Below are 24,674 nucleotides of genomic sequence, written 5' to 3'. Positions count from 1 at the left end.
AGAGTAGTATTAATTTATTATAAACATTCTCAAAGGTATTGACTGTTCAATGGCATATTTCATCATTATCTTTTCATTTTGTATTCTGGGCAAGCAAAACAGGAAGCTGCTCCAGATCTGGGCCACAGACTGGAAACCTGGCACAAAGGATATTACATATTTGCAAAACTAGAAGGGCACCATTACTATTTGAACCATTTTTCTTCAAATACTGAAATAAGATATTAAAAACAAACCATGATTTCTTCAGATCTAGTAGATATAGTACATGACAGCTGAGCAAAACTCCATAACAGTTATGTTAGACGGATGGACCCTTAAGCCAGGCATAAAAATGGGGAATTGGCAAAACCAAGCAGGATCCAAATGGTCTGTGGCTAGAATTATTAGCACATAGCACCTGCTTTCAGCACAAACTTCATTTGTTTTTATCATTACAGTATCAATGAAAACTGCTTTCATTACAAAATTATTGTAATGACCGAATTGCAAGACTTGCCATGCCAAGAAGTAAGTGCTTCACACAGCATAGATCAATTCTACAGATCTGGTATTACACACCATGACTATAACAGTGAACATATTCAGGATCACAGAAGTAATTATATTTGGATTTGAGGGGGAGGGCAAAGGGGGGGAAAAGTAAAGAGCAAATAACTGTGAACCTTTTTTTAGAAACCCAAGAAATTTTTGACTTATTCTTTAAGTACTGAATGCCATAAAATTGCTTTTAAAAATGAAGAAAGTTTCAAAAGGTATGGACATATCATGAACCAGAAATTCCTGTAGTCAAACATGAAACAAATTGCCTGAGAGAGGGAGAGGGAGAGAGGGGAAAAAAAGACTGCTGATAAATAAAAGCTCAATTAAAATAAAACCACAACTGAACCAAAAACAGCCACTTAACAGCAGAACTGTAGCAGTTGCAAATGTATGTGAAAGCCTGGAACTGAAAGTATGAAAAAAAATACTGGTGATCTTCATACAACTATGCTTAGTATGCTTTTGAATCAGGGAAAATAGATTTCTTTTCATAACATAAACATACATGCACTAAAAAAAATACTTAAACATATGAATTTAAGACTTCACTTTATTCAGCAAATTAATTTATTTACACAATTGGGAATGCTGGTTGAATTTTATCAGTGGAATAAAAACAATTCTAGCAGATACAATACTGAACTCCCTTTACACATCTCCAGAAACACTGACCAACGTTTTCCTTACCTGTATCAGGAACATCAAGCACAACAGTGGGATAGCATCATTAGACACTGATATAACACACCACTGAGGATCCAGTATACTGTGGGAATTTACCAATACTTTTGCCGAACTTAAAAAAAAATTCAGCAAAACCAGCATTAATAGTTAACATCAGAGTATAACTCTGAGATCAGAGGGTCAGTAAAAACCTTATCAGACCATACATAATTTATAAAGTGACCTGATCTACATCAAGCCATTTTATTGCAGAACCAAAACAAGATGAGATTAGATTATTTAAGAAGTCAATGATCTGATAAGGATCTAACTCAATTGAGATTAAAATAAGAGATGCAGAGCACAGCCCCTATTAGAACAAGCTAACTTTTCAGATGTCCAAAAAGAAAAAAAATCACAAAAGAAAATAAAAAAACACTTCAACATGAAGCTACTATACAAAGTTTGTTTCATTTTCCATGAGAGTTCAGAGCTGAAATTTAATCCTGACTCTTTAGTGAGAATGACAGTTTGGGCCTAGATTTTCCCTTGCCTAGGATAATTTTTTGTTCTTCCTTTTGCTGACGTTGTCTTTCTTGTTCTAGTTTCATCCTTTCCTCATGAATTTTTCTTTGCTCTTCAACAATTTTCAATTGTTCTTCAGCCTGTAACACAAAAGTAGTCGAATTTAGATAATGCATTTCCTTAAAATAGCACATAAATTTTCCCATCATCTGTTGCTCCAACATTAATACTCAAAAGATACTGTACTGGAAAACGTATCTGCCAAGAATATTAAATGCTATATAACTAAATGATTTAACAACAGCTGAAAACAAAATAGATGGGTTTATTTTTATAACTAGAGATCAAACTAACATTATGAAATCTTAAAACTCAGAACTCAAGACTGAACCACTCAATTTTTTATTGCTGCAGTATGCTGCCATGGATACTATTTTGGGTGGCTGAAAGTGATGTCGCATCACTTCCAGCTACCAATGGAGTTAGTTAGTTCTGTCTGTCTGTCTGTCTGTCTGTCTGTCTGTCTGTCTTTCTTTCTTTCTTTCTTTCTTTCTTTCTTTCTTCTTTCTTTCTTGGATGTTTCTGTGGAATGGAGAGCAACATTTTAAAACCTCCCCCCCCACCCGCTAGCTGCTTTTGGATTAACTTTTTAAAAGACTTTTGTCCCCTGGAGTTTGCGGGCATCCAAAGAGCCTAAAAATATTGCTTGACTGAAATATCACACACTTTCCACTCCAGCTCTAAGAAAACACATAATTTTGAAGTTCTTCTCATTACACTTCCAAGGCATTCGCTTTTTGAAAAAGCTGGTTTTCACAGTAATAGAATATGCATTACAAAAACAGCGCAACTGCAAAGATAATTAAGAAATGTCTTCCTGCAGTGATGGCATGTCTTAAGACTGAGGTTTTGCTAGAATCTGCAGAACAAGCAGGTAAGATCTCAGAAACAAGTTTAAAAATGAACAAGATCTAAAAGGTCTAAAGATGCTTTTGCAGTATGCAGAAAAACTCTTTTATACCAAGCAATGTACATGAAAAATGTGAAGCCAATTCCAAGCATATTCTGTTCACACAAACACTTGGACAAAATTGAAAACTGCTGTTACACAAAACTGTGCAACCCACCACAAACACTTATTCAAGCATATATGGAACAGAAATACTGCTTGATCTATTTCACTGCCCATTCAGAGCAACTTTGGACACTTGCCCAATCTTGTACAGCCAAGTTTTGGAAATCCTAAGAGCAGAGACCTATGACCCTCACCCCAATAACATACAATCCAGCATAGAGTCAAATGCTCTTAAATAACTGGTTACAACTGTCTAAGTTAATGGTTCTTAACCTGTGGATTCCCAAGTGTTTTGACCTACAACTCCCAGAAATCCCAGCCAGTTTACCAGCTGTGAGGATTTCTGGGAGTTGAAGGCCAAAGCATCTGGGTACACGCAGGTTGAGAACCACTGGTCTAAAGGTTCTTAACACAATGCTTGGCTGTACTCCATATTTATTCCACCACATGAATACGACTTCTACTTACCAATTTAGCTTGTGCTTCTGCGATTTTTCGATTATTCTCTTCTAGTATTCGTTCTAGCTCCTCACGCTTTGCACGCTCTTCCTCCTAAACGGGAGGACAGGGTAAGATGTTAGAAAAGTAACATACTCACTCACCCATCTGCACTAGTCTTCCTAGGAATTTCTGTGAACTGATTTAAAGGGGCAGCTTTATAGCCACCATCTTTGTCTTTCAAACAGCAAACGGTGCAGCCACTACAATTGGTCTCTAGTGCTAAATTTAAATCATCCCTCCCAGTCCAAACAGCAACCAACTAAACCCTCCCTAATCAGAGACTCCTCACCAGTTATTACTAGTATTTTAATATCACACAAATCAACAAGGACAACTACAAAAACTGGATAGTATTTACCAAATTAAAAGAGTAATATATAAAATATAAATAAAGTGAATAGTTTGTCTCACCAATCATGTATACCTACGTATTCTTTACCTATACTCCTTTAATCAGCATTAAAAGTTGAATATTTACTGTCTTGTCCAGTGTCCTGCAGAGTGTGCTCCTCGGCTGCCATACGCGCCAGCTTCCTCTTTAAAATGATTTGTACTGTTAGCTTGGCAATGCCTGCATCAGCAGCTCAACCATTTATAAAGAAACAACATACAAGGAAGGCTGAGCTGAGGAATGCAGATGTTTACGGTAAGAAGGAACAAAAATTATATAAAACATTCCTAAGCAAACAATTAATAAGAAAAAATACATTTACTGTTAGTGAAAAGTACAAATGGTAATCCATATTCCGTGGAACTATGGGTTTCCTTCGTGGGCAACTGGGACTGAATATCCTATAGTGTGACAAGCTTAAAGACAGTATCAAACTGTCTTTTTACAATTTAAACTGGATTCAAAAGTCCAGGGAAAATCAGAAATGGAAATCAAATCTGAAACTGAGTTTCCTTTATAAGTTTAAAGAAATTCCATTATGCAAACCATAAGATTCAAGAGTAATTTCAGTAACCAGGATGAAATTCAAGTTACCTTATTTTTTGGAAGTTGTTATAATTATCCTGAGGTTTGCACAAAAATATAGTTAATAGGAACAACATGTGTAGAAAAACCTTCTTGCTATGTCTAGTCACCAGCTATAAGTTGGCACCCTTCACTCCAGGAATTCAGGATTATGTTGTGTAGTAAAAGTCCTGAGGAGATCAGTCACTATCATATTTGCTCGCTGCTGTTTCATTATCAACTTTTGGAAATGGGGAATGTTTTAGACTATTATTTTACCAAAATCCATTGCACTAAGATGTTGTTTAAATAATTGACATCAGAAATAATTTAATAGCTGCTTAAAGCCAAAATTTTGATTTGCAAAAATTAACCTGAATTTACAGCACATGCAATTATTTTTTTATTTTAAACATGCTGTATCATAACAAAAATTATGAAGGGGAAAATGATCTTACTGAAGCTTCTCTCCTAAATAACTATAATAACTCAGATCCCCAAACAGGAAAAAAGGAGTGAGTTGTCAGAATAGTCTGACAACTATTTTCATAAAAATTTAAAAGGAATGCAACTTCAGAATTTTAGGATCCTGGAGTGATTAGTGCTAGCAAGCATTAAAATCTCCAGTAGCAAGTTACTGTCTCACAGAAAGACATTTTCAGCTTCTGCTCCAGCTGCTGACAGAAGAAGTCACATGTTTAGCTCAACGTCAGACAAGGACAACCTGCTCTTTTACAACTCTCTAGTCTAGAGAAAAAGAAGGAGTTGTTAGTAGTCACTGAAAAAAATGGATCTCATGAATCTGGCATAAGCCTTTAGTGAAGAAAGTGAACAGGATCAGAGTCCCAGAATTAGTCCACTGTGTTTTCAGAAAGAATGCATGATTGCCTTAAAGGGAGAGCAATAAAATCTACTTTTAAAAGCAGTACTGCAGCTCAGTGCTGGACCCTGCTTTTAATTTCTCCCACTGACTAAAGGCATGAAGCCTCTTACAGTCTAGGTAAAAACAAACAAAGGAAGGATACATTGTTACAAATTGTTTAACCCATTCCCCCAATAAGAAAGGACTGTGGATATATCCTGCAGCCATGGCAAAAGTTTCAAACAGTTCTCAAATATGTAGGTCAGTTCCATTAAAATTCAAGTATCCTTGCACAGGTTTTAGGAGAATAACTGTTTTAGGTATCAGTGAGTTCCTCTGAATAGGTTAGAAATTAGGTTTCGTAGCAATGCAAGTTTACACAAGAAGGGAATTAGATTTGCTGTATTCCATCTCCTTCTGAACGCAACAGGAGGCACAACCCAACACTGAAAGTTTTGCCATGGACTGTTTCTACTTTCCAAACGACCGAGCGTTACCTCTCTAGCCTTTTGTGCTGCTAGTTCAGCTTGGCGCTGTCGCTCGAGTTCTTCGAGCAACTGTTTTTCCATGATGCGCTTAGCCTCCTCCACCCTGCGGAGAACTTCCCGCTCAATCTCATCTTTCCGTTTCTCTAGTTCTTCTTCCACTCGCTTTGCTACAAGCTCTTCAACTCTTCTGGCTGTCTCTTCTTCAATGAGCTTCTCTTCTATTTCTTGCTGTCGGCTGAAAAGACAGAAATACTATGTCAAGAATTATTATCCCCTTAAAAATGTCAATTTACACTTATTCAGATACATCAGTATTAACACGCAAAATACCGCACATCACTATGCCTGTAATATACATGTAGTCATATAAAAGTAGAAATACTCTTATATTTGATGTCATGTTACTGCCCCCAGCAGCATGAGTGTTTAATTCGAAGAATACTATTAACACAAAATACTGTAGAAACATAAAATTCTATTCCTGCTTAACATACAATCTAACGTCATGAAAATGTTAACAGTGTTCTCACGTTCTCACTATTAGAGCATAATTATCTTTAATTAATTTCATTAGAATTATTATATGTATTTATGCTACAATAGAGAGCCCCGCAAACTATCATTTTTACAGCAACAGAGAAGCATTTCAAGCAATTGTAAAAGCACAAACCTTTATTAAGGTCACTATGTAAGAAAGCCTACACAACTGGATAAAAATACAGATTTGGTAAAAAAAAAAAAAAGCTTCTGGCTACAGAGGATTCAACAGCAGCAGCAGCAGAAAAAAGGACATCACAAGCCAGAGGCATAATGTTTGCCGATTTGAACACTGCCATGTAATTTATATGTCATCTATTTGAATCTAGCAGATGTTTAGCAATCATAAGATGGGTTTTTCAACCTGATATGATGGAACAGGAACCCAGAATAATATTCGTTCTTAACCAGGTGTTAGAAACCACTGGAGGAAAAGTTCACTAATGGTGCATTCTAATCTCTAGTAAATAACAGCTTTACATTTTATCCTCTTTCTTTGCAACCATGAGGGTCAGAAACATTAGGAACCTTTCTGAATCGTTAAACACTTAGCTCAACTGATTGTACGAGAAGCCTATGCCGAAATCCTGCCTATTTAAAATTAATTACATATGATTAACTTTTATGGGTATTATGCTGAATCCAAATTTAGTACAGTTAGAAGTTGAAGAGTATTCCTCATATAGGAGGAATTCCCACATGAGTATCTCATGCTGTTAGCCAAGTCCCTTACCTCTAAATTTAAAGTACACATGGAGTATTTAGAATAGTAAAAGTAAAGTGGAAAGCATTTTCCTGTCATCATACATGTTGCACAACTTAGGAGATATTTTTGCATCTGCTGTCCAGACCTAGATCCCTTTGGGATGTTCTTTGACTGATGAGCTTTTCAGACATATTAAGCAGTAGTAGTAGTAGTAGTAGTAGTAGTAGTAGTAGTAGTAAACTTTTATTATGGTCAGTGACCAGCTCGTAACAGGGGTACCGAGTTCTGTACATCCATGTCAGACTTCATTAATAATAATAAAATTATAATAAAAAATTAAAAAACCATTGTAAAATTGAATTATTTACCAATTTAAAATCTAGGCTAAAGACCACATACAAGTAACTATTGAAGCCCAACTAATCCCACAGGATCCTCTGGGGCAGTCTCAAGGGAGGGAGTGGGGATGACACCAGGGGGAAGGGAGGAGTAACCATAAATGTAAATAACAGTCTAGAACTATAATTATCAGTCTATTTCTGATTCCCCATCTATACTCTGTAGGCGATGCTTAAGTCTTAAGCATATTTTAACATGTTAAGCATCTTACAACTTCACATATTATGTGAAGCTGTAAGACTGCAAAAAGTGTAGGTTGAATGGCAGCTTTTCCCAATGTAATGTCCAAATACTTGCAGCAGGAACTTAAGAAAGTATGAGAAAAGCACTCAAGAAAACACATTTCAATGGGCAGAAACTCAGTTATTAGGATATGAGGCATTAACATACTGGTAAGTTTAAAATTCACAATGCCTGCTGACCACAATTTTATCTACTTTGATTCAGGGTAATTCAAAGTTTTCAGGCAAATTAATTATTTTTAAAAGGTTATATGAAGGAAGCTGGGCATAAGAACTCATCCATACTAAAGTGTGTTGATTTTCAAAAACTCGCTGTATTCGAGCACCAGTTACAACACTTCTTCATATCAACTGGGTTTCGCTTACCATTTTGATAATTAAACCCAGTTTAACTTCTCCACTCCATAAACAAATATTCACTAATTTTTACAATGCACCGACTTGTATAATAGCAAAATATCAAATCAAATCCTGTCACCAACTGTCCTTTCCTAGACAATTCAGACCAAAGTAAGATTCAATTGCTTAGCAGAAAAAGACCAAAGCCAGTATAGTACAGTGGCTTGACTGTTGAATTAGTAGTCCAGGAAACCAGGGTTCAAATATCTACTTGGCCTGGAAACCCACTGGATGATTTAGGGCAAATCTCTCATCCTCTGCAATTGCAAACACCCCCTGAGCACATCTTGCCTACAAAAACTATGACTGGGAAGCACAGAACAATATAGGAAAACACAGTATTAATGATCTTCAAATTCCGTATTTCAGAATGAGTGAATCATGGATCAACATTATACTTCTCACTGAGATTAGATATCAACTGACATTTCAATGTAGGTATTTTAAGCAGTAGCATCCTTTAATTCAAAGAGCAAGCCTTCTGTACAAGAATGTGTATATAAAGAATCCATTAAAATTAATTCTAAGAACAAATGTTAAAAACAGAGAAATAAATGTAAGTAACAATTCTTGGCAGGGGGTTGAACTGGATGGCCCATGAGGTCTCTTCCAGCTCTATGATTCTGCAAGATAATGTAATGAAAGTTCACCAGGAAAGCAATTCCTTCTTTAGGTTGAGAAAAAAACCACAAATCAATGAAATATTGCACCTGTTATTTTTTCATGCCAATAATGGCACATGAGAATATGTCCCACTTCTCTGAATTACATGCTAAAGAAAGAAAAAGGGTTGAATAAACCCAACTGTACACAAACAAATAACTTATAAGCATTAATTTGCAACTGGTTACTCTCGCAATAAAATGTATAGTAACATCTTAGCCCCCCGGTGGTTCAGCGGGTTAAACTGCTGAGCTGCTGAACTTGCTGACCAAAATGTCAGAGGTTCAAATCCAGGGAGTGGGGTGAGTTCCCCCTGTCAGCCCCAGCTTCTGCTAACCTAGCAGTTCAAAAACATGCAAATGTGAGTAAATCAATAGATACCACTCTGGCGAGAAGGTAATGGTGCTCCATGCAGTCATGCTGGCCACATGACCTTGGAGGTGTCTATGGATAATGCCAGCTATTTGGCTTAGAAAAAGAGATGAGCACTAATCCCCAGTTGGACATGACTAGACTTAATGTCAGGGGAAATTTTTACCTTTAACATCCTAGCATTCCATGTATTACTGACTAAAAGATTAAGCATATATAAAATGTAATTTGTTTTACACTGCATATAAAATGATAGTATGTGTTGATTTTAATACTGTGGAAAATGTTGTTGAAACTAGAATAAGGCAAATAATTAATCATTACAATAAATACACTGTAATGAAAGAAAAATGAGGCAGTGTGAAGAGTCAAACTGAGGAAAAGTGGTTTAAGCACAACTGGAGCAGTTTTTTTGTACTCAGATGTACACATTTTACCTTTTCATACCACTATAATGCATTACTGACACTATGTTCAGAATAGTAATATTTTGCTTAAACCGTGCAGTCGTGTAAATTATGAGAATGATAGAACATATTTGTAGAGTTTTGCTAAAATTTGCAAAAGTTAAAGAAAGAACCCAGTTAGGGTTCTCTCATCAAAAAGCTTTTTGAATGTACTCAACCTTCCATCAAATATGCCTTGCCTAATTTTCTGCCCATACACCAAATTCAATCTTGAACTTCAGAGTATATTTAGGTAATAGAACTGCCTTCTCCAGACACAGGGGAAAGGGGGGGGGGGGGTCATGTAGTGGAAGTAATTGTGTTTCAATGTTAACTTGGAAACTTAGGTAAGAAGGCTGTGAATAGCACTGCTATGTTTTCAAAATAAGGGACAGCTAAAATTCATGGCGTGCAAGACTGATAATCAAGGAGTAGCTAACAACAAACTGGAATTGTCTAAGTAGCAAATGAGAGTACTGACCTCAGTTAACCTAGTCATGTATTTCTCTATAAAATTAATGTATTGTCTAAATTAACAAATTATATGATGCATACACTCCAGTCTCTATGAAGGTGCTACATCCCCAAACAAAGTTTTCTTCCAGTATCTTGTTCAGGCCAGTTGGTTCTCAGCATCCACAGATTCAACCAGTCACAGCTTGAATATATATATATATATATATATATATATATCCACAGATTCAACCAGTCACAGCTTGAATATATATATATATATATATATATATATATATATATATATATATATATATTCAAGCTGTGACTGGTTGAATCTGTGGAGATATATATATATATATATCCCCCCCCCCAAAAGAAAAACAATCCTTTTGCCATTCTATATAAAGGACCCGGTTTTACTACACCAATGTATATAATGGGACGAGTATTCATGGATTTTGGTATCAATGGGGATCCTGGAATGAAACTTCAGTGGATACCAAAGGCCACAGTTTATGAGGAACAGCTATCCAACCCTCAGAAGGGGGGTGTCCCTTATATCAAAGAGCATGTTTTGGGCCTTCAAATTAGGGACTCTTTGTAATGATGACAAATTATATTTGTTACCTGCCTCTCCTCAAATTTTGAGGCAGGGTACACAGTTAACATACAAAAGGTGACCCCCAGACCCCCCACAAACTTTGATTTTACGATTTTATAAAGGAGACACCATTTTACTAAACTGCTGTCTATAATAGATCTTGAATATCCATGGACTTTGGTATACATGAGAGTCCTGGAACCAAATCACTGCAGATACCAAGGACCCATTGTATATTCCTGGTCATCACTCTTTTGGTACATATTTTGGAAGATGCCTGTATCCACCTTTAACTTGATGTTCCCGTGTTGTGAGTATGATGAGGTAGCACTGTATAAAAGAAGGGAAACACTCCTTCTATCAAGGAACGAGCTTTCCAGCCTTCAGATCAGGGATTTCCTTTGCAAAATAATTATAATAATAAATACATTATCATTAATACTTATTGATCATTCCTATAAAACAACTACCCATTGATTTTTATAACCAAACATTAGTGGATACCAAGAGCCCACTATATAAATGGAGAGAACATCCCTTATATCAAGGAGGGAGTTTTCTGGCCTTCAGATCAGGGATTTCTATGCAAAAGGGACCCCTTGCAATCCTGAGATCTCCTAACAGAAAACTGATATATCCATGAGGGTCCTGAAACCAAACCTCAATGGATACAAGGGGGCTCTATATGTTGTTGTTGTTGTTGTTATTATTATTATTATTTTGCCAGTCTGTTACTGAGCACAATTCAAAGTGCTGGTTTTGGCCTATACATCCCTAAACAGTTTCAGTCCAGCTTACCTATCCAAACGCATCGCCCTTTATGAGCCAGTTAGAGCATTAAGATCAGCTGGGGAGGTCCTGCTGTCAGTCCTGCGGCCGTTGCAGGTGCGACTGGTGGGGACAAGAGACAGGGCCATCTTTGCGATGGCCTCTCGGCTGTGAAACTCCCTCCCCAATGAGATCAGATTGGCTCCCTCCTTCCTAGCATTTAGGAAGCATGTCAAGACCTGGTTATTTAAGCAGGAATTTGTTGATTGACAAAAATATGAAAAGACACCCGGGATTAAGGCAACGGCTTAAATGTTTTATGTTGTGCCTGGGATTGCTATCAGTTTTATAGTTTTAATGGTTTTTATTCTATTGTTATATTTTGTTGTTTGATATTTGATATTTACATTTCCAAGGCATTGAATTTTGCTAAGAATTATGCTGTGAACCGCTCTGAGTCCCCCCAGGGGTGAGAAAAGCAGGATATAAGTGCAATAAATAAATAATAAATTTATTTATACCACACTTTATCTCCCCAAAGGGGACTCATGTAGGAGGAAGGGGCATCCTTCTGAAGCTTTTCGGCTTTCAGATTAGGGACTTGCTTTGCAAAAGAGGACCCCTTGCAAACCTGAGAATGAAAAAAAAAATTCAAGAAGTCTCTTGAAATCAAACTTCAATTGATATAAGCGACCACTATATAGAAGGAGGGGACACCCCTTATGTCAGGAAACAGGGTTTCTGGTCTTCAAACCAGGAGCTTCTTTGGCAGAAAGGGGCATCTTCCCACCCTAAGAAGAATGACACGTGTGTGACAGCTCAGCCCAATTTTGGGGGGGGGGGGGGATTGAATGCGAAGGGGCGAGGCGGCAGGAAAGGGGGCCGGCCTCCCAAGATGGTGTGCGGCGGGGAGGTGGGCGCTCGCTCGCCCGGGAGGCCGGCCCAGCCACACACGTGCTGAAAAGGGCCTCCGTCGCCAGCGCCGGGGCCTGGCATACACTGCGCCCCGCAGGCCTCGGGAGGGCCTTGCAGCGACTGCCTCTGGCGCTCCTCTTGGTTTCATAATTCAGCCCTCCCTCCCTGCCTCCCTCGCGCCTGAGGCCCTCTTACATTTTCCGCTGCCGCTCGAACTCGGCCTTCTTCTCCTCCTCCTCGCGCTTCTGCTTCTCGTCGAGGCTGCTGCGCTTGCTGACGGTGCGGCCAAAGATGTCGATGCGGTCGGGTGGGGAAGAGGCGCGCTCGCGCTCCCTCTCCCTCTCTCGCTCGCGGCGGGACGGGGCGGTATTGGAGCGAGACCGCGAGCGGGACTCCCTCCGCCGGCTCCGCTTGCCCTCCCGGGACTTGGAGCGCTTGTGAGGCCGCTCTTTCTCCCGGGAGCGGGACCGCGAGCGGCTCCGGTTCTTCTTGTTGTGCTTGGAGCTCTTGACGCGCTTCGAGTGGGACGAGCTCCGCGAGCGGGAGCGGCCCATTCCGAGGGCGCCTTCCTGTCTGTCTGGCCTCCGCGGACCCCTCAGAACCTCCCCGGCGGCTGGCGACGGTTCCTCCCTCGTAACAGGCCCCGGGCCCGGCCGCGGTGAAACAAGATGGCGGCTGCCCGACTCCGAAGCGAGGATTCTCCTCCTTCCTCGCGCCCCACAAGCCGCTGCGCGCCGCCCCCACAATGCACCGTGGCGCCGCACGTTAGGGAAGGGGAAGCGCCGCAGTCCTCTACGGCAGGACCCGAATGCCATTGGGTGGCCTTTTCCGGAAATATCCGAATGAGAAAGATCGGGTGGTTTTTGTGACAACCGAGCTCTACACGGAAATAGCCGAACGCGCGAAAGAAAGCGCTCGGGAAAGATTGACACTGAAGAGAAGAGTATGTAGGTGGAGCACGAAAGTGACCCGAGGCCTGGTTGCATTAAGGGCCCTTCTACACAGCCATATAACCCAGGATTATCAAGGCACCAAATCCCACAATATCTGCTTTGACCTGGGTTATCTGAGTTCACACGCCCAGTTCAAAGCAGATAATGTGGGGTTTTATTCAGCGGTGTAGAAGGGGCCTAAGAACTGCAAACTGAGAAGTTGCCTAGTTTCCAACAGGCCTGACAACCTCTGAGAATGACTGCCATAGATGTAGGCGAAACATCAGGATAGAATGCTTCTGGAACATGGCCATACAGCCTGAAAAACTCACAGCAACCCAGTGATTCCGGCCATGAAAGATTTGGACAACACAATAAATACACCTTTTCTCTCTGAATGGGACCCAAAGAGGCTCACAACATTTTGAAAACTATACAAATGACAAACACATATAACAATAAAACCATCGATTAAAAACTCATAGAAGTGAAAAACTGCAAATAAAAAATGATTTTTTAAAAACACGACATGACACCTTTATGAACTAATCTCTAGATCAGGGGTCCCCAAACTAAGGCACGGGGGCCGGATGCGGCCCATCGAAGCCATTTATCCGGCCCCCACAGCACAAGCGCAGAAGGCCCAAGCGCTAAATGGCCCAAGGGGTTTCTTCTTCTCTTACAACCCTTATCATTATTATTATTATTATTATTATTAATATTGAGGCTGGGTGGCTATCTGTCAGGAATGCTTTGTTTGTGCTTATGGTGCACAAAGGCAGAAGGAGTTGGACTCAATGGCCCAAGGGGTCTCTTCCAACCCTCTTTATTATTATTATTATTATTATTATTATTATTATTATTATTATTATTACTATTATTAAAATTGAGGCTGGGTGGCCATCTGTCAGGGTTGCTTTGCTTGTGCTTTGGGTGCACAAAGACAGAAGGGGGTTGGACTCAATGGCCCAAGGGGTCTTTTCCAACCCTCTTTATTATTATTATTATTATTAAAATTGAGACTGGGTGGCCATCTGTCAGGTGTGTTTTGCTTGTGCTTTTGGTGCACAAAGGCAGTAGGGGGTTGGATTCAATGGCCCAAGGGGTCTATTCCAACCCTCTATTATTATTATTATTATTATTATTATTATTATTATTATTATTAACATTGAGTCTGGGAGGCCATCTGTCAGGGTTGCTTTGCTTGTGCTTTGGGTGCACAAAGGCAGAAGGGGGCTGGACTTAGTGGCTCAAGTGCTCTCTTCCAACCCTCTTTGTTGTTGTTGTTGTTGTTGTTGTTATTGTTATTATTATTATCATCATCATCATCATCAAGGCTGTATTTGTTCCTGTTTTGTTTGTTTTTACTTCAAAATGAGGCATAGGCAGAGTGCATAGGAATTTGTTCATCGTTTTTTTTTAAACTCTAGTCTGGCCCTCCAACGGTCTGAGGGACCGTGGACTGGCCCCCTGTTTAAAAAGTTTGGGGAACCCTGCTCTAGATCCTCCAGCGCACCTGTGGTCAACTTCCACTTGGCAGGGATTGCAAATAGCAAAGAGAGTCTTAAGAGTGAACCTGTTAATCAACTCCATAAACGATCAATCTGCAAAAGTGAGACCTGAAAATGTGGAGGGCCAACTGTGAAAATCTTGAAAATGGGACCCAAATCTAAACACGAAATCCAATTATGTTTCATATACACCTTACACACATAGACCAAATATATTTAATACTATTATGCACGAAACAAAGTTTGTGTGTGATGGTAACACACATAACATATACGTTAAACCATTAACAAGCAAAGATGTCACTGTCTCAGCCAACTATATAAACAATTTCAGATTTTGGAATACAACAGACTCTCAGTTAACCAGCACTGCCTTTTCTTTAGGTTCGGAAATTAGGTTAATAAGATAGTGATAAGGGTTTGAGGGCTTTTGATAATGAAATGCTTTTTTCAGCTCAGTCCCAAATTACATAGGGTTCAGTTCTTGATTTTGAACTAATTTAGTCATAATGAAGTCACCTAGAACTTGGACGTGGCTAGTAATTTGCAGTACATGAAAAGTGGACTCTCAGTTAACCAGCATTCATGGGGATTGGCAGATATCAGATGAATGTTGTTTCTAGTTGCTTGAGAATGACTATTAAAATAGACCTGGTAAGCTATAAAGGTAAAGGTTTTCCCCTGACATTAAGTCTAGTTGTGTCTGACTCTGGGGGTTGGTGCTCATCTCCGTTTCTAAGCCGAAGAGCCGGCGTTGTCCGTAGACGCCTCCAAGGTCATGTAACTGGCATGACTGCATGGAGCGCCGTTAGCTTCCTGCCGGAGAGTACCTATTAGTCTACTCACATTTGCATGTTTTCAAACTGCTAGGTTGGCAGAAGCTGGGGCTAACAGCAGGAGCTCACCCCACTCCCTGGATTCAAACTGCTGACCTTTTGGTCAACAAGTTCAGCAGCTCAGTAGTTATCTGCTGCACTACCAGATAACATATACTATACCATAAACTCTGTATTGACTTGATATTAATATTGAAACTCAGTAATTAAAAGCAAATAAAGACAAAAATAAGGTAACACGGTTTTACTGTATTATAAAAACAACCTTGTTGAGTGCAGTAGGCAATATTTAGTTAAATGCCAGTCAATAAACTTACCAGTTGTTTGAGTTCCAATTAACTGAGTCTACTATATTTTGAAACTTCAAATTCTGGATACAGGGTGCTCCATGTGTATATTAAGATATATTGCAGTACAGTAGGCCCTCCACATATGCAGATTCGATTATTAGCTGGTTTTATTAAAATATTCTCTTTAGCTTCACCCATATGACTGTGGTCAACATCCACCGGTCACCTTTGCATTTAATGAGTAGTGATCATCCATTAGGGTATAATAATGCTTTTCCAGCATCACGTCACATCACATTTTAGTCTTATAAACCAACCCCGTTTTCAACTGTAGTTCAGTGCCTTCTATAGTAATTAAAATATATGAAAACTGGACAGGCAAAAACTTTCCTACTCAGGATAAATGGAGGTCTATCTTCCCGCTTAGCCCTTACTCTGCTCACTATAGAGATTTCCGGAATAATAAAAGATTAAAATGCATTACTCTGTTTTAAGTTGCACCAGTGATAGCAAATCTGATTTTTCTAACCGACTCCAGCTCCCTCACCCTCCCATTTCTCTTTTTGTTGGCAAGGCTGTCCGGGGCCGATTGAAATTGGAATCCAGTAAGATCTACAAGGCTATAGTTTCCCTGATTTATAAGAAATGCTCTTAAAATGTGTAATGAGTGTAGCCTTTCCAATGAATGATATGTGATGCATTATGTATGTTTACATGAAGTGTGCAGCTCTATCTAAGCAATATAAGGCTTCCTTCCAAGCGAAACCACAAGGGAGCCAAACTACTTGCTCCTAAGTATGTTCCTAATATTTATACGCATTCTAATTCCATAACTGTTGCTGAAGATATGTTTTGTTTTCTTGCAGCTGCTTCACATTTGGGGCAATGAGTGTGTTGATTGCCTTCTCCACAGACTCAAGAGAATCCTAACATATGTGAGAACAGGGAACATCTGGGTAACATTTTCAGCAGACATACAGAACAGGTGGTGATGTAGAAAGCAGTCGTTCTTTCTTTCAAGGTCATATTGGGAAAATACTCATGAGGCCTCTCACTGCTTGGAGACTCATTAGAAAAAAAGGGAATGCTTCATTACAGGTTTAGGAGGAAAGTCATGACTATAACAACTTCGTGCATTGTATGCATATGGGTTGATGAAGAAAGGAACTTTTACACTATCAAATGACAATTCTGACTTTACTACTAACAAAATACAGTTGGAAAGAAGAGAAAAATTAAAAATACTGAATGGTAAAACTAAAATGTGGGATGCAATCCATCAGAGATCCATAATTGGATGCCCAAGAGCACTATTACCCTTTAGTAACAGTGATCACAACCAGCCTCCTTAAAAGGAACCCAGGCTGTAATGTTAATCATGCCATCATTAAGGGAAGGCCAAATGCAATCCCATTAACAATCACAACTACAGTAGAGTCTCGCTTATCCAACGTAAACGGGCCGGCAGAACGTTGGATAAGCGAATATGTTGGATAATAAGGAGAGATTAAGGAAAAGCCTATTAAACATTAAATTAGGTTATGATTTTACAAATTAAGCACCAAAACATCATGTTATACAACAAATTTGACAGAAAAAGTAGTTCAATACATAGTAATGCTATGTAGTAATTACTGTATTTATGAATTTAGCACCAAAATATCACGATGTATTGAAAACATTGACTACAAAAATGAGTTGGATAATCCAGAACGTTGGATAAGCGAGTGTTGGATAAGTGAGACTCTACTGTATTATACATTTTTTAAACAAACAATTGTTTCCCAGAGAAATCAGTGGAGTTTTCTTTAGGTGAAGTAGGTTGCAAATGTTTGTTCAACCTACATATGTTTATTGGTGAAGAAATAATTGGTTTTCTCAGGAGATAGTGAATAACTTTTTATAATTATTTACCGATTTAAGTTGATTTTATTGTAAGATGTCCTGAGATCTTTAAAAAAGGGTGGGATATAAATATTGTAATCAATAAATTAAATTAATAAATAAATCCATACACACCATTTTAAGACTAGTCCTATTCAGCAGGAGTTACTTTCACCAGTTGTATTCAAAAGATGAGAACCAGGGTAATGTAGTGGTTTGAATGTTGGACTACAACCCTGGAGATCTGGTTTTGAATCCTCACTTGGCCATGAAACCCACTGGATGACCTTGGACAAGTCAGACTTTCTGAGTGAGTCTTGTCAAGAAAACCTTTGGGCCCTTCCAGACATGGCAGAAACCCAGGAGGAAGCAGGTCAAAATAACCCACTTCCTCCTGGGTTTCTGTCCCCATCTCAAACCCCGGGCTTTCCTTTGAGGGATGGCTGGCTGGTTTACCCAGAATGGCATCGAGCCCCCCTCCAGCCCCCCTTTTCCACCAAACAAACTTACCAGATGGGCCTGCCAGTAATGCAGGCTCCTCTGCACAGTACTCCTGATGCACAGAAATGGCACATCAGGAGGTGGGGGGAGGAGGGGAGAAGGGATTTCTCTCCTCCCCCAAACTCCTGATGTCATTTTCACGCACCAGGAGGACTGTGAATAGGGGTCTGTGCTTCTGGCAGGCCCCTCTGGTAAGTTTTTTTTTGGGGGGGGGGGATAGGTGTGGAGATTGCTGTGGGGGGTTGAGTCAGTCCCCACAGGCCCAGCACCTGCAAAGATCCAAACCACAGCTTTAGGTCCAGATCTTTCCAGGTGTCAAATTAATGTGGAGCAAACTGGGAAAATCCAATTTTCTCTGCATTAATTCACTTTTTCCTGAGGTGTCATCTGGACACCTCAGGTAAAAAGTGAGACAGGTCCCACATTTTGAGCCTGTCTGGAAGGGCCCTTAGGGTCACCATAGGTTGGAAACAACTTGAACATACACAACAAAACCATTCAACAGATGAAGGGGGGAAATACATAGCCCCACCTATTCCTTTGTTATTGTTTTTGTCCATCTAAGATGTTCCTGTTCTCATGAAGGCTCTCCACATGACCAAGGCCACATCTACACTGTTTTATATAATCCAGAAAATCTGCTCTGATAATCTGAATTATATGGCAGTGAAGATCTAGCCCAAGAAAAATGAGGTTTTATCTTACCTAGTGAATCTCCATAAGAGCAGCCAGAGCTGTAGCCAAGGGAGGGGGGGGGGGGGTTAAGGGTTCAAACCCCCCTCCCCTGAAAATGTTCAGGTTTTTTTAAAAAAAACAAAACCTAGTTTACTCATGAATTTTAACTGGTTAACCAAATCCCCATGAGTGTCCACTGAAGTTTATCTGTTTTGAGTGTTCACTGAAGTTTATCAATGGAGCCTGATTTCTAAATTATTTTGCATTATGGAACTACTCTTCATGATTCGCTAAAAAAAAAGTTTCAAACTGCCCCCGAATTATTATTTTTTGGCTACGGCCCTGAGAGCAGCAAACCCCCCCAGATATATTGGTTTTCCATTTGAGAAAATCATTAAGGGAGCATGGGTGTTGCATAGTTGACCCAATAAAATCATTAACATCTTAACAGGGCTTACGATTTAGGGTGAGGCTTGGTTTGAGGGGAGATGAGATGATGACACCTCTTACTTGTCTAGGGTATTCCAGTTACACACATACACTTTTTAAATTGTTGTTTTCTCCCGGCACTGAGCTCAAGGCACCATAGATCAGATAAAAAGGCAAAATACACTAAACTTGCTTGATGTAAAATTTAAAAACATTACATCACAGCAGTAAAAACAATAAAACGATATTTTAGAAAGCGTAATTTACGCAATTTAAAACATCCATTTGCTACATTGAATTAAATGCCAAATGCTTACCTAAACAAAAAAAAAGTTGGTGTAAAAAGATGAGAGCGAGGAGAATGGCCTCCTGTGTGAAGGAATTCCACAAATTGGGAGCAGCCACAGAAAAAACTCTGTTCTCTTTCTCCCTACCTCCCCAACAACATCTTTTTGTCTCCTTTATTGTTGCAGAAAAACTATTTAGTTAAAATAATCGATGCACCCTGCCTTCTCATTGGCAGAAGACTTCTGCCTCGAAACACGATGTGGCTTCAGCATCAAACCAGTTTCATCCATTTCGACTTCACTTTAATAAGGCTTGTGGAGATTACAGTTCACGGTTGTTCCTTCTGGGAGAGAAATTGGCCAGATGTAGATTTTGTCTCAAAGGTTTATATAAAATTAATGTCTTACACTTAGTTGTTTTAGTAAGTAAACCATGATGCACTTGTTTTTTGTATGATATATGTTCAGTCGTAAAGGAGCCCTGGTGGCAACGTGTATTAAAGCACTGAGCTGGAGACCAAAAGGTCCCAGGTTCAAAGCCCGGGAGCAGCGTGAGCAGCTGCTGTTAGCTCCAGCTTCTGCCAACCTAGCAGTTTGAAAACATACAAATGTGAGTAGATCAATAGGTACCGCTCCAGCAGGAAGGTAACAGCGCTCCATGCAGTCATGCCAGCCACATGACCTTGGAGGTGTCTACGGACAATGCCGGCTCTTCGGCTTAGAAATGGAGATGAGCACCAACCCCCAGAGTCAGACATGACTGGACTTAACGTAAGGGGAAACCTTTACCTTTACATTATACTCAGTCGTATAACTGAGTGTGTGAGCAAGAAAGAGAAAGGATGTCAAATTTTATCTTTGTGATGAAAATCCATATCAAAAGGTCGCTGATAAGGAAAAAGCTCTCTGGGTTGTTATTTTTGCCTTTGATACAGCCGCTCAATAACAGGAGAGGCTTTCTATTTTCTCGTTCTTACTTTGTGCAGCTGCTGGAAAACCAAGGTAAAATTCAGACTTCACTGTTTGAAAGAAAAAGGTACAGTATTTTCAGCTGCTTCAGATATAAACAGCAAATGATAATCAAACCCAGTAGTGAACAAATCTGGTCATTTCATATATTTTTAATGTGTGTGTTGTGTACACGTTGTGTGTTAGTGTGTATCCTTGTGTAACAACCGGGTTGTATTTATAGCACACCTTGGAAAAATCACTTTTCTAAACACTGACTCAAATAAAGTTGGGTGAATCATCACTGATGTAAGGTATATTAATCCACTAGTTCTGCTTTATCACAGACTACTAAATAAGTCATTGACTACAATTCCCAGAGTTTTTGCCAGAACATTAAATCTGGCCAGGGTGGTTTCGTGAATTTTGAAATTTCTAGCTTGGATAAGTGACTTGGAGTAAACAACCCCACTTTATTTTTAATTTCTGGGTACCTGCCCATTTATCTGAGATGCCTTTGCAACTCCACATCCCAGATATGTTGGATTTGGCTTTGTCATATCCAAGGGTTATTGAAGTCTGAGGTGAAAACCCAAGGTTCTCAGCTTCTCCTACAGCATAGATTTCCATTTGGTCCAAAACTTGCCTAGTAAAGTGAGAAGGACCAGGCCCGCTGGACAAGAAAAATCAGTTTTAACCAAGATTTTAACCTATAGTGGATCTTAAAGATCCGTACCTGGGCCTCAATCAAAATTTGGCTCATCTCCCGTTGGACTGCAGCATTTGAAACACAGATTTAATGTTCTGCCATCAGCACTACTACAGGGTAGGTTTGCAGGCATCCCTACTATGAGTGAGTAGGCTCATGTGGTTTGAAAGAGGTGAAAACTGCCAGGCATGTCATATTACATTGCCACTTCTACAGTGACATTTGATCGCTTTTATTACCCCTATTGTATAGAAGATTCCTGGCAGAAGTGGCAAATACTATTTAAAATATCTAATAGAGGGTAGGGAATTGCTTAATAGTGGCTAGTGAACTCTTCACATGGAGCTAAATTCAGCGGCATGCACCAGTTTAGCCCTGGCCACCCACCAAGCTGGTTGGCTCCCATCACATGGTGCCAACGTGGCTCTGTGGATGAAGGAGGGCGGAGCCAGCACAAGCCACTGCCAAGGCAACACAGGAAGGCTCTCATGTTGCCATTGCAATCCATGGGGGAAGCCACATGCACCACATGTGTACCACACGTGCTCAAACTTCCTCCCATCTGATTGTCCTCGACAGGAGCCCCACTCCCCTCTACGAAGAGGAGCACTTCTCAGCCATTTGATGAGTTGGTTTTGTGCTGCAGCTATAAAATTAAAGAGACAGATTACAGATGTTTTTAGTGGATAATGTCTTTAGTTTTAATGTTTTTAGTGGATAATACACATTTTAATATCTATTTTAACCAAGTGTCATTTGTAAAACATACTTCAGACTCCAGATAGATTTGTATATACCATGTTTTAGACTAGTCATGGATATGTTTCAAAAAATGAAGCCAATAATGTTGGTTCTGTATCTTGGACTTTCTGCTTTTAATGTTTTAAACTTCTGGTTTTAATATTTAAAAAAACCTCTGATTTTAATGTTTTAATGTTTCAAACTTCTGATCTGTGACTAATAAATACATTCATTCATGCAGAGTTTTTGGACTAGAGGTCTCACTGGCTCAGATGGCTATGGGAATTTGGAAGCTGTAATCCAAAAAGTAACAGTTCCCAGTTTCAGGCTGTGGTTTTTCCATCAGGTTGTCTTAGGTAAAGCATTATAAATATTACTCACTGGTGCAGATGTTCTGAATATTATGTGGAGGGAACATGTGAATCTGAACCCTCAGTTTAATATGTAACACAGGACCATTCAGAAGTAGATTGGTCCACCTATAAATATTCTCCAGGAATTTTATGTAGTTATCTTATTTTTATTCTAAAGGAATAAGAAATCATTAATTAACTGAATATCTCAATGCACAAAATTCTTAGCAATAATATTAAATGCGTCTGTTATTCTCTGGTTGTGGTAATGCTATTCTACAATGAGTTGTCTCACTGAACTTCCTAATGACTCTCACACACCTATTCATTTGTATGGGGATAGAAGCTTACAGACAGACAGAACCAGAAAATGGGTAGAATTTCTAATTGCTTGCTGAATATAATGGCTATATTTGAAAATATACCAGCATTTGTCTGAAAAAGGCTTTCCCCATTTTAGAACCAGATGGTATCTGGAATGGCTTGATTGAACTCGACAAATGATTCCTGAAAGAAATATGATTTGGGCTCATTGATGGAGATTAATATTTTGGAAGCCGCTTACAAAAATAAACAAAAAATGAGGTATATGACCTAACAAGAAGATTAAATTTTCTTTGGGCCCAATCAGGCAATGCCATTGACTCTCCATGGCTTTCTTAACAGCACATTCTTTATATCTATGAATTTCCTCTTGGCTTTAGCTTGCTACTGTAGGCAAGCCCTAATTAATCTTTCAGTATAAGAGGACTATGTTTTGCCAAGTTCTAATGGAAACCAAGTCTGGTGGGACCATTCTGGTTTTAGCCTTATCAGATGGAAGCTTTCAGAATGTCATTCAGTTTCAGCATAGGGAACAAGGCAGTTTATTTTTCAATAAGCACCAAAAAGAACAAAACAGCGTTATTGCTGCACTGTTCCAATCACACAGACACACACACACACATATAATGACAACAATTACAAAATGGACATGCAGCTACACAGATCATGGAGGTCTTGTTTAAGGGTTAGCTCATACTTTGTGTAAATAAACAGTTTCATAGTTGTTTTACCATTCCCTTAATTGTTTGCAAACATCCCAATACCTTCAGGCGTAGGAAAGAACAGAAATGTGGAACTTGTTTCCAAAAGGTACCAAATCCATTTGAACAAACTTTACAGGAATTGAAACATGTTGTGGATATGCATTGTTTTGCTATAAAATGCAGTTTTCCAAGCCCTGTACCATACTGATTTGATACATTGCAATACTATTCTTCTCCAACAATGTGTTGCCATCTCTAACTCATTTTTCAATATTTTGGATTTGGTATTATTTGGAAACAAATTCCACAAATATTTTAATAAATAAATATAAATCAATAGGATGATAGGCTAGATTAGTCTCACATTCAGGTCTGGTTGGACTACAACTGACTTAATCCTGTATCGCTTTCATAAATTAGGCTGGATGATCTTTATGAGAGCTTCAATACAATCTGGAGGACCACAGAGGACTTACCCTCACTTGCCCACCACACTATATGGACTTTTGCCTTTATCTGGGAGGGTTTGTCTTTTATTTGTACAACAGTTTATCACCTATTCTAAGGTAGCAAGAAACTTCATTTATTCAAGCATGTTCTTATGCTCCAGAGTCTGTACCTCTGCAGCATGGGAAGGCTTATAGAATTGTGTATTTTATATTAAAGGTTATGCTGTATTCTCCCCAAAGCTGGCGCATGTGTTTGTGTTTAGGCAGCACTTATGGTTAGCAGTCTGTCAGCGTTTCCATTAGAAACCTTTCCCCCTCATATACTAACAGCTTCTACAGTTTCTTCCCAAGAAGGCATTGGCAGAGCTTCATTCCAATTATTTTGTATGAATTTTGGAACAAAGATTATTTGAGCCATTTTAAAGCTTTACAGGAGAACTTAAAAATGGGCACAAATTTCAGATACCTTGCTTCACATTCCATTTAAAAAGTAAAAATGTTGTGGCACAAGTAAGAGCTACATACAAATGGATGCTAAAATTATAATGTAGTCAGACAATTAGGGATGGACAGATCAGTCTATTTCTAGCCTGGGTCAGTTGTACATACCTTCATTTCAAAGCCTGTTTTGACATGTTTCTGTAGCAATCTGATGATTTAAAACAAAACCTACACAAAAATTAGTACTTACATATATGTTTTGAATATACTTTCACACAAAATATGCATTTCTAAACATATTTTCTCTTGTCCCAAAATACATGTTTATATTTGCTTCTTCTAAGTTAAGATCTATATCAGAAAATACGAAGATGAAATCTTCCAGTATGAAGTCTGGAGAATAACTGTATTCTGATCTTCATGTGAGATGAAGATTTGATTAATTCATTTTGAAATGTGAACCATACAAAATCCTCAAATATCAATTGTTATTGTTATTGTATGACTTCAAGGCACTTCGAGCTTTATTATATCTGTCTGTGAT

At 39.1% G+C, this 24,674-nt stretch overlaps 1 protein-coding gene across 1 annotated transcript; it reads right to left on the bottom strand.

Moving 5' to 3' along the window:
* Positions 1-1,075: 1,075 nt before the first annotated feature.
* Positions 1,076-12,852, bottom strand: arglu1 (arginine and glutamate rich 1). Its single transcript, XM_003218723.4, has 4 exons — positions 12,312-12,852; positions 5,622-5,847; positions 3,275-3,358; positions 1,076-1,871 (listed from the first exon to the last, which is right to left on the bottom strand). Exons 1-4 carry the CDS (start codon positions 12,668-12,670, stop codon positions 1,707-1,709), a joined length of 834 nt encoding a protein of 277 aa, XP_003218771.3. The 5' UTR covers positions 12,671-12,852; the 3' UTR covers positions 1,076-1,706.
* Positions 12,853-24,674: the final 11,822 nt, after the last annotated feature.

This window comes from Anolis carolinensis, chromosome 3 (assembly GCF_035594765.1).
Source record: "Anolis carolinensis isolate JA03-04 chromosome 3, rAnoCar3.1.pri, whole genome shotgun sequence".
Taxonomy (NCBI): Eukaryota; Metazoa; Chordata; class Lepidosauria; order Squamata; family Dactyloidae; genus Anolis; species Anolis carolinensis.
The sequence above is the reverse complement of the archived record's forward strand: the minus strand, read 5'-3'. Positions and strand labels throughout refer to the sequence as shown.

Excerpts from the sequence above, each read along its gene's own strand:
- arglu1 (XM_003218723.4), bottom strand. The coding sequence starts at position 12,670 with ATGGGCCGCTCCCGCTCGCGGAGCTCGTCCCACTCGAAGCGCGTCAAG. Across the intron at positions 5,848-12,311 it reads TTCGAGCGGCAGCGGAAAAT|CCGACAGCAAGAAATAGAAG; the intron begins GTAAGAGGGCCT and ends CTGTCTTTTCAG. Across the intron at positions 1,872-3,274 it reads CAGAAGCACAAGCTAAATTG|GCTGAAGAACAATTGAAAAT; the intron begins GTAAGTAGAAGT and ends TTTGTGTTACAG.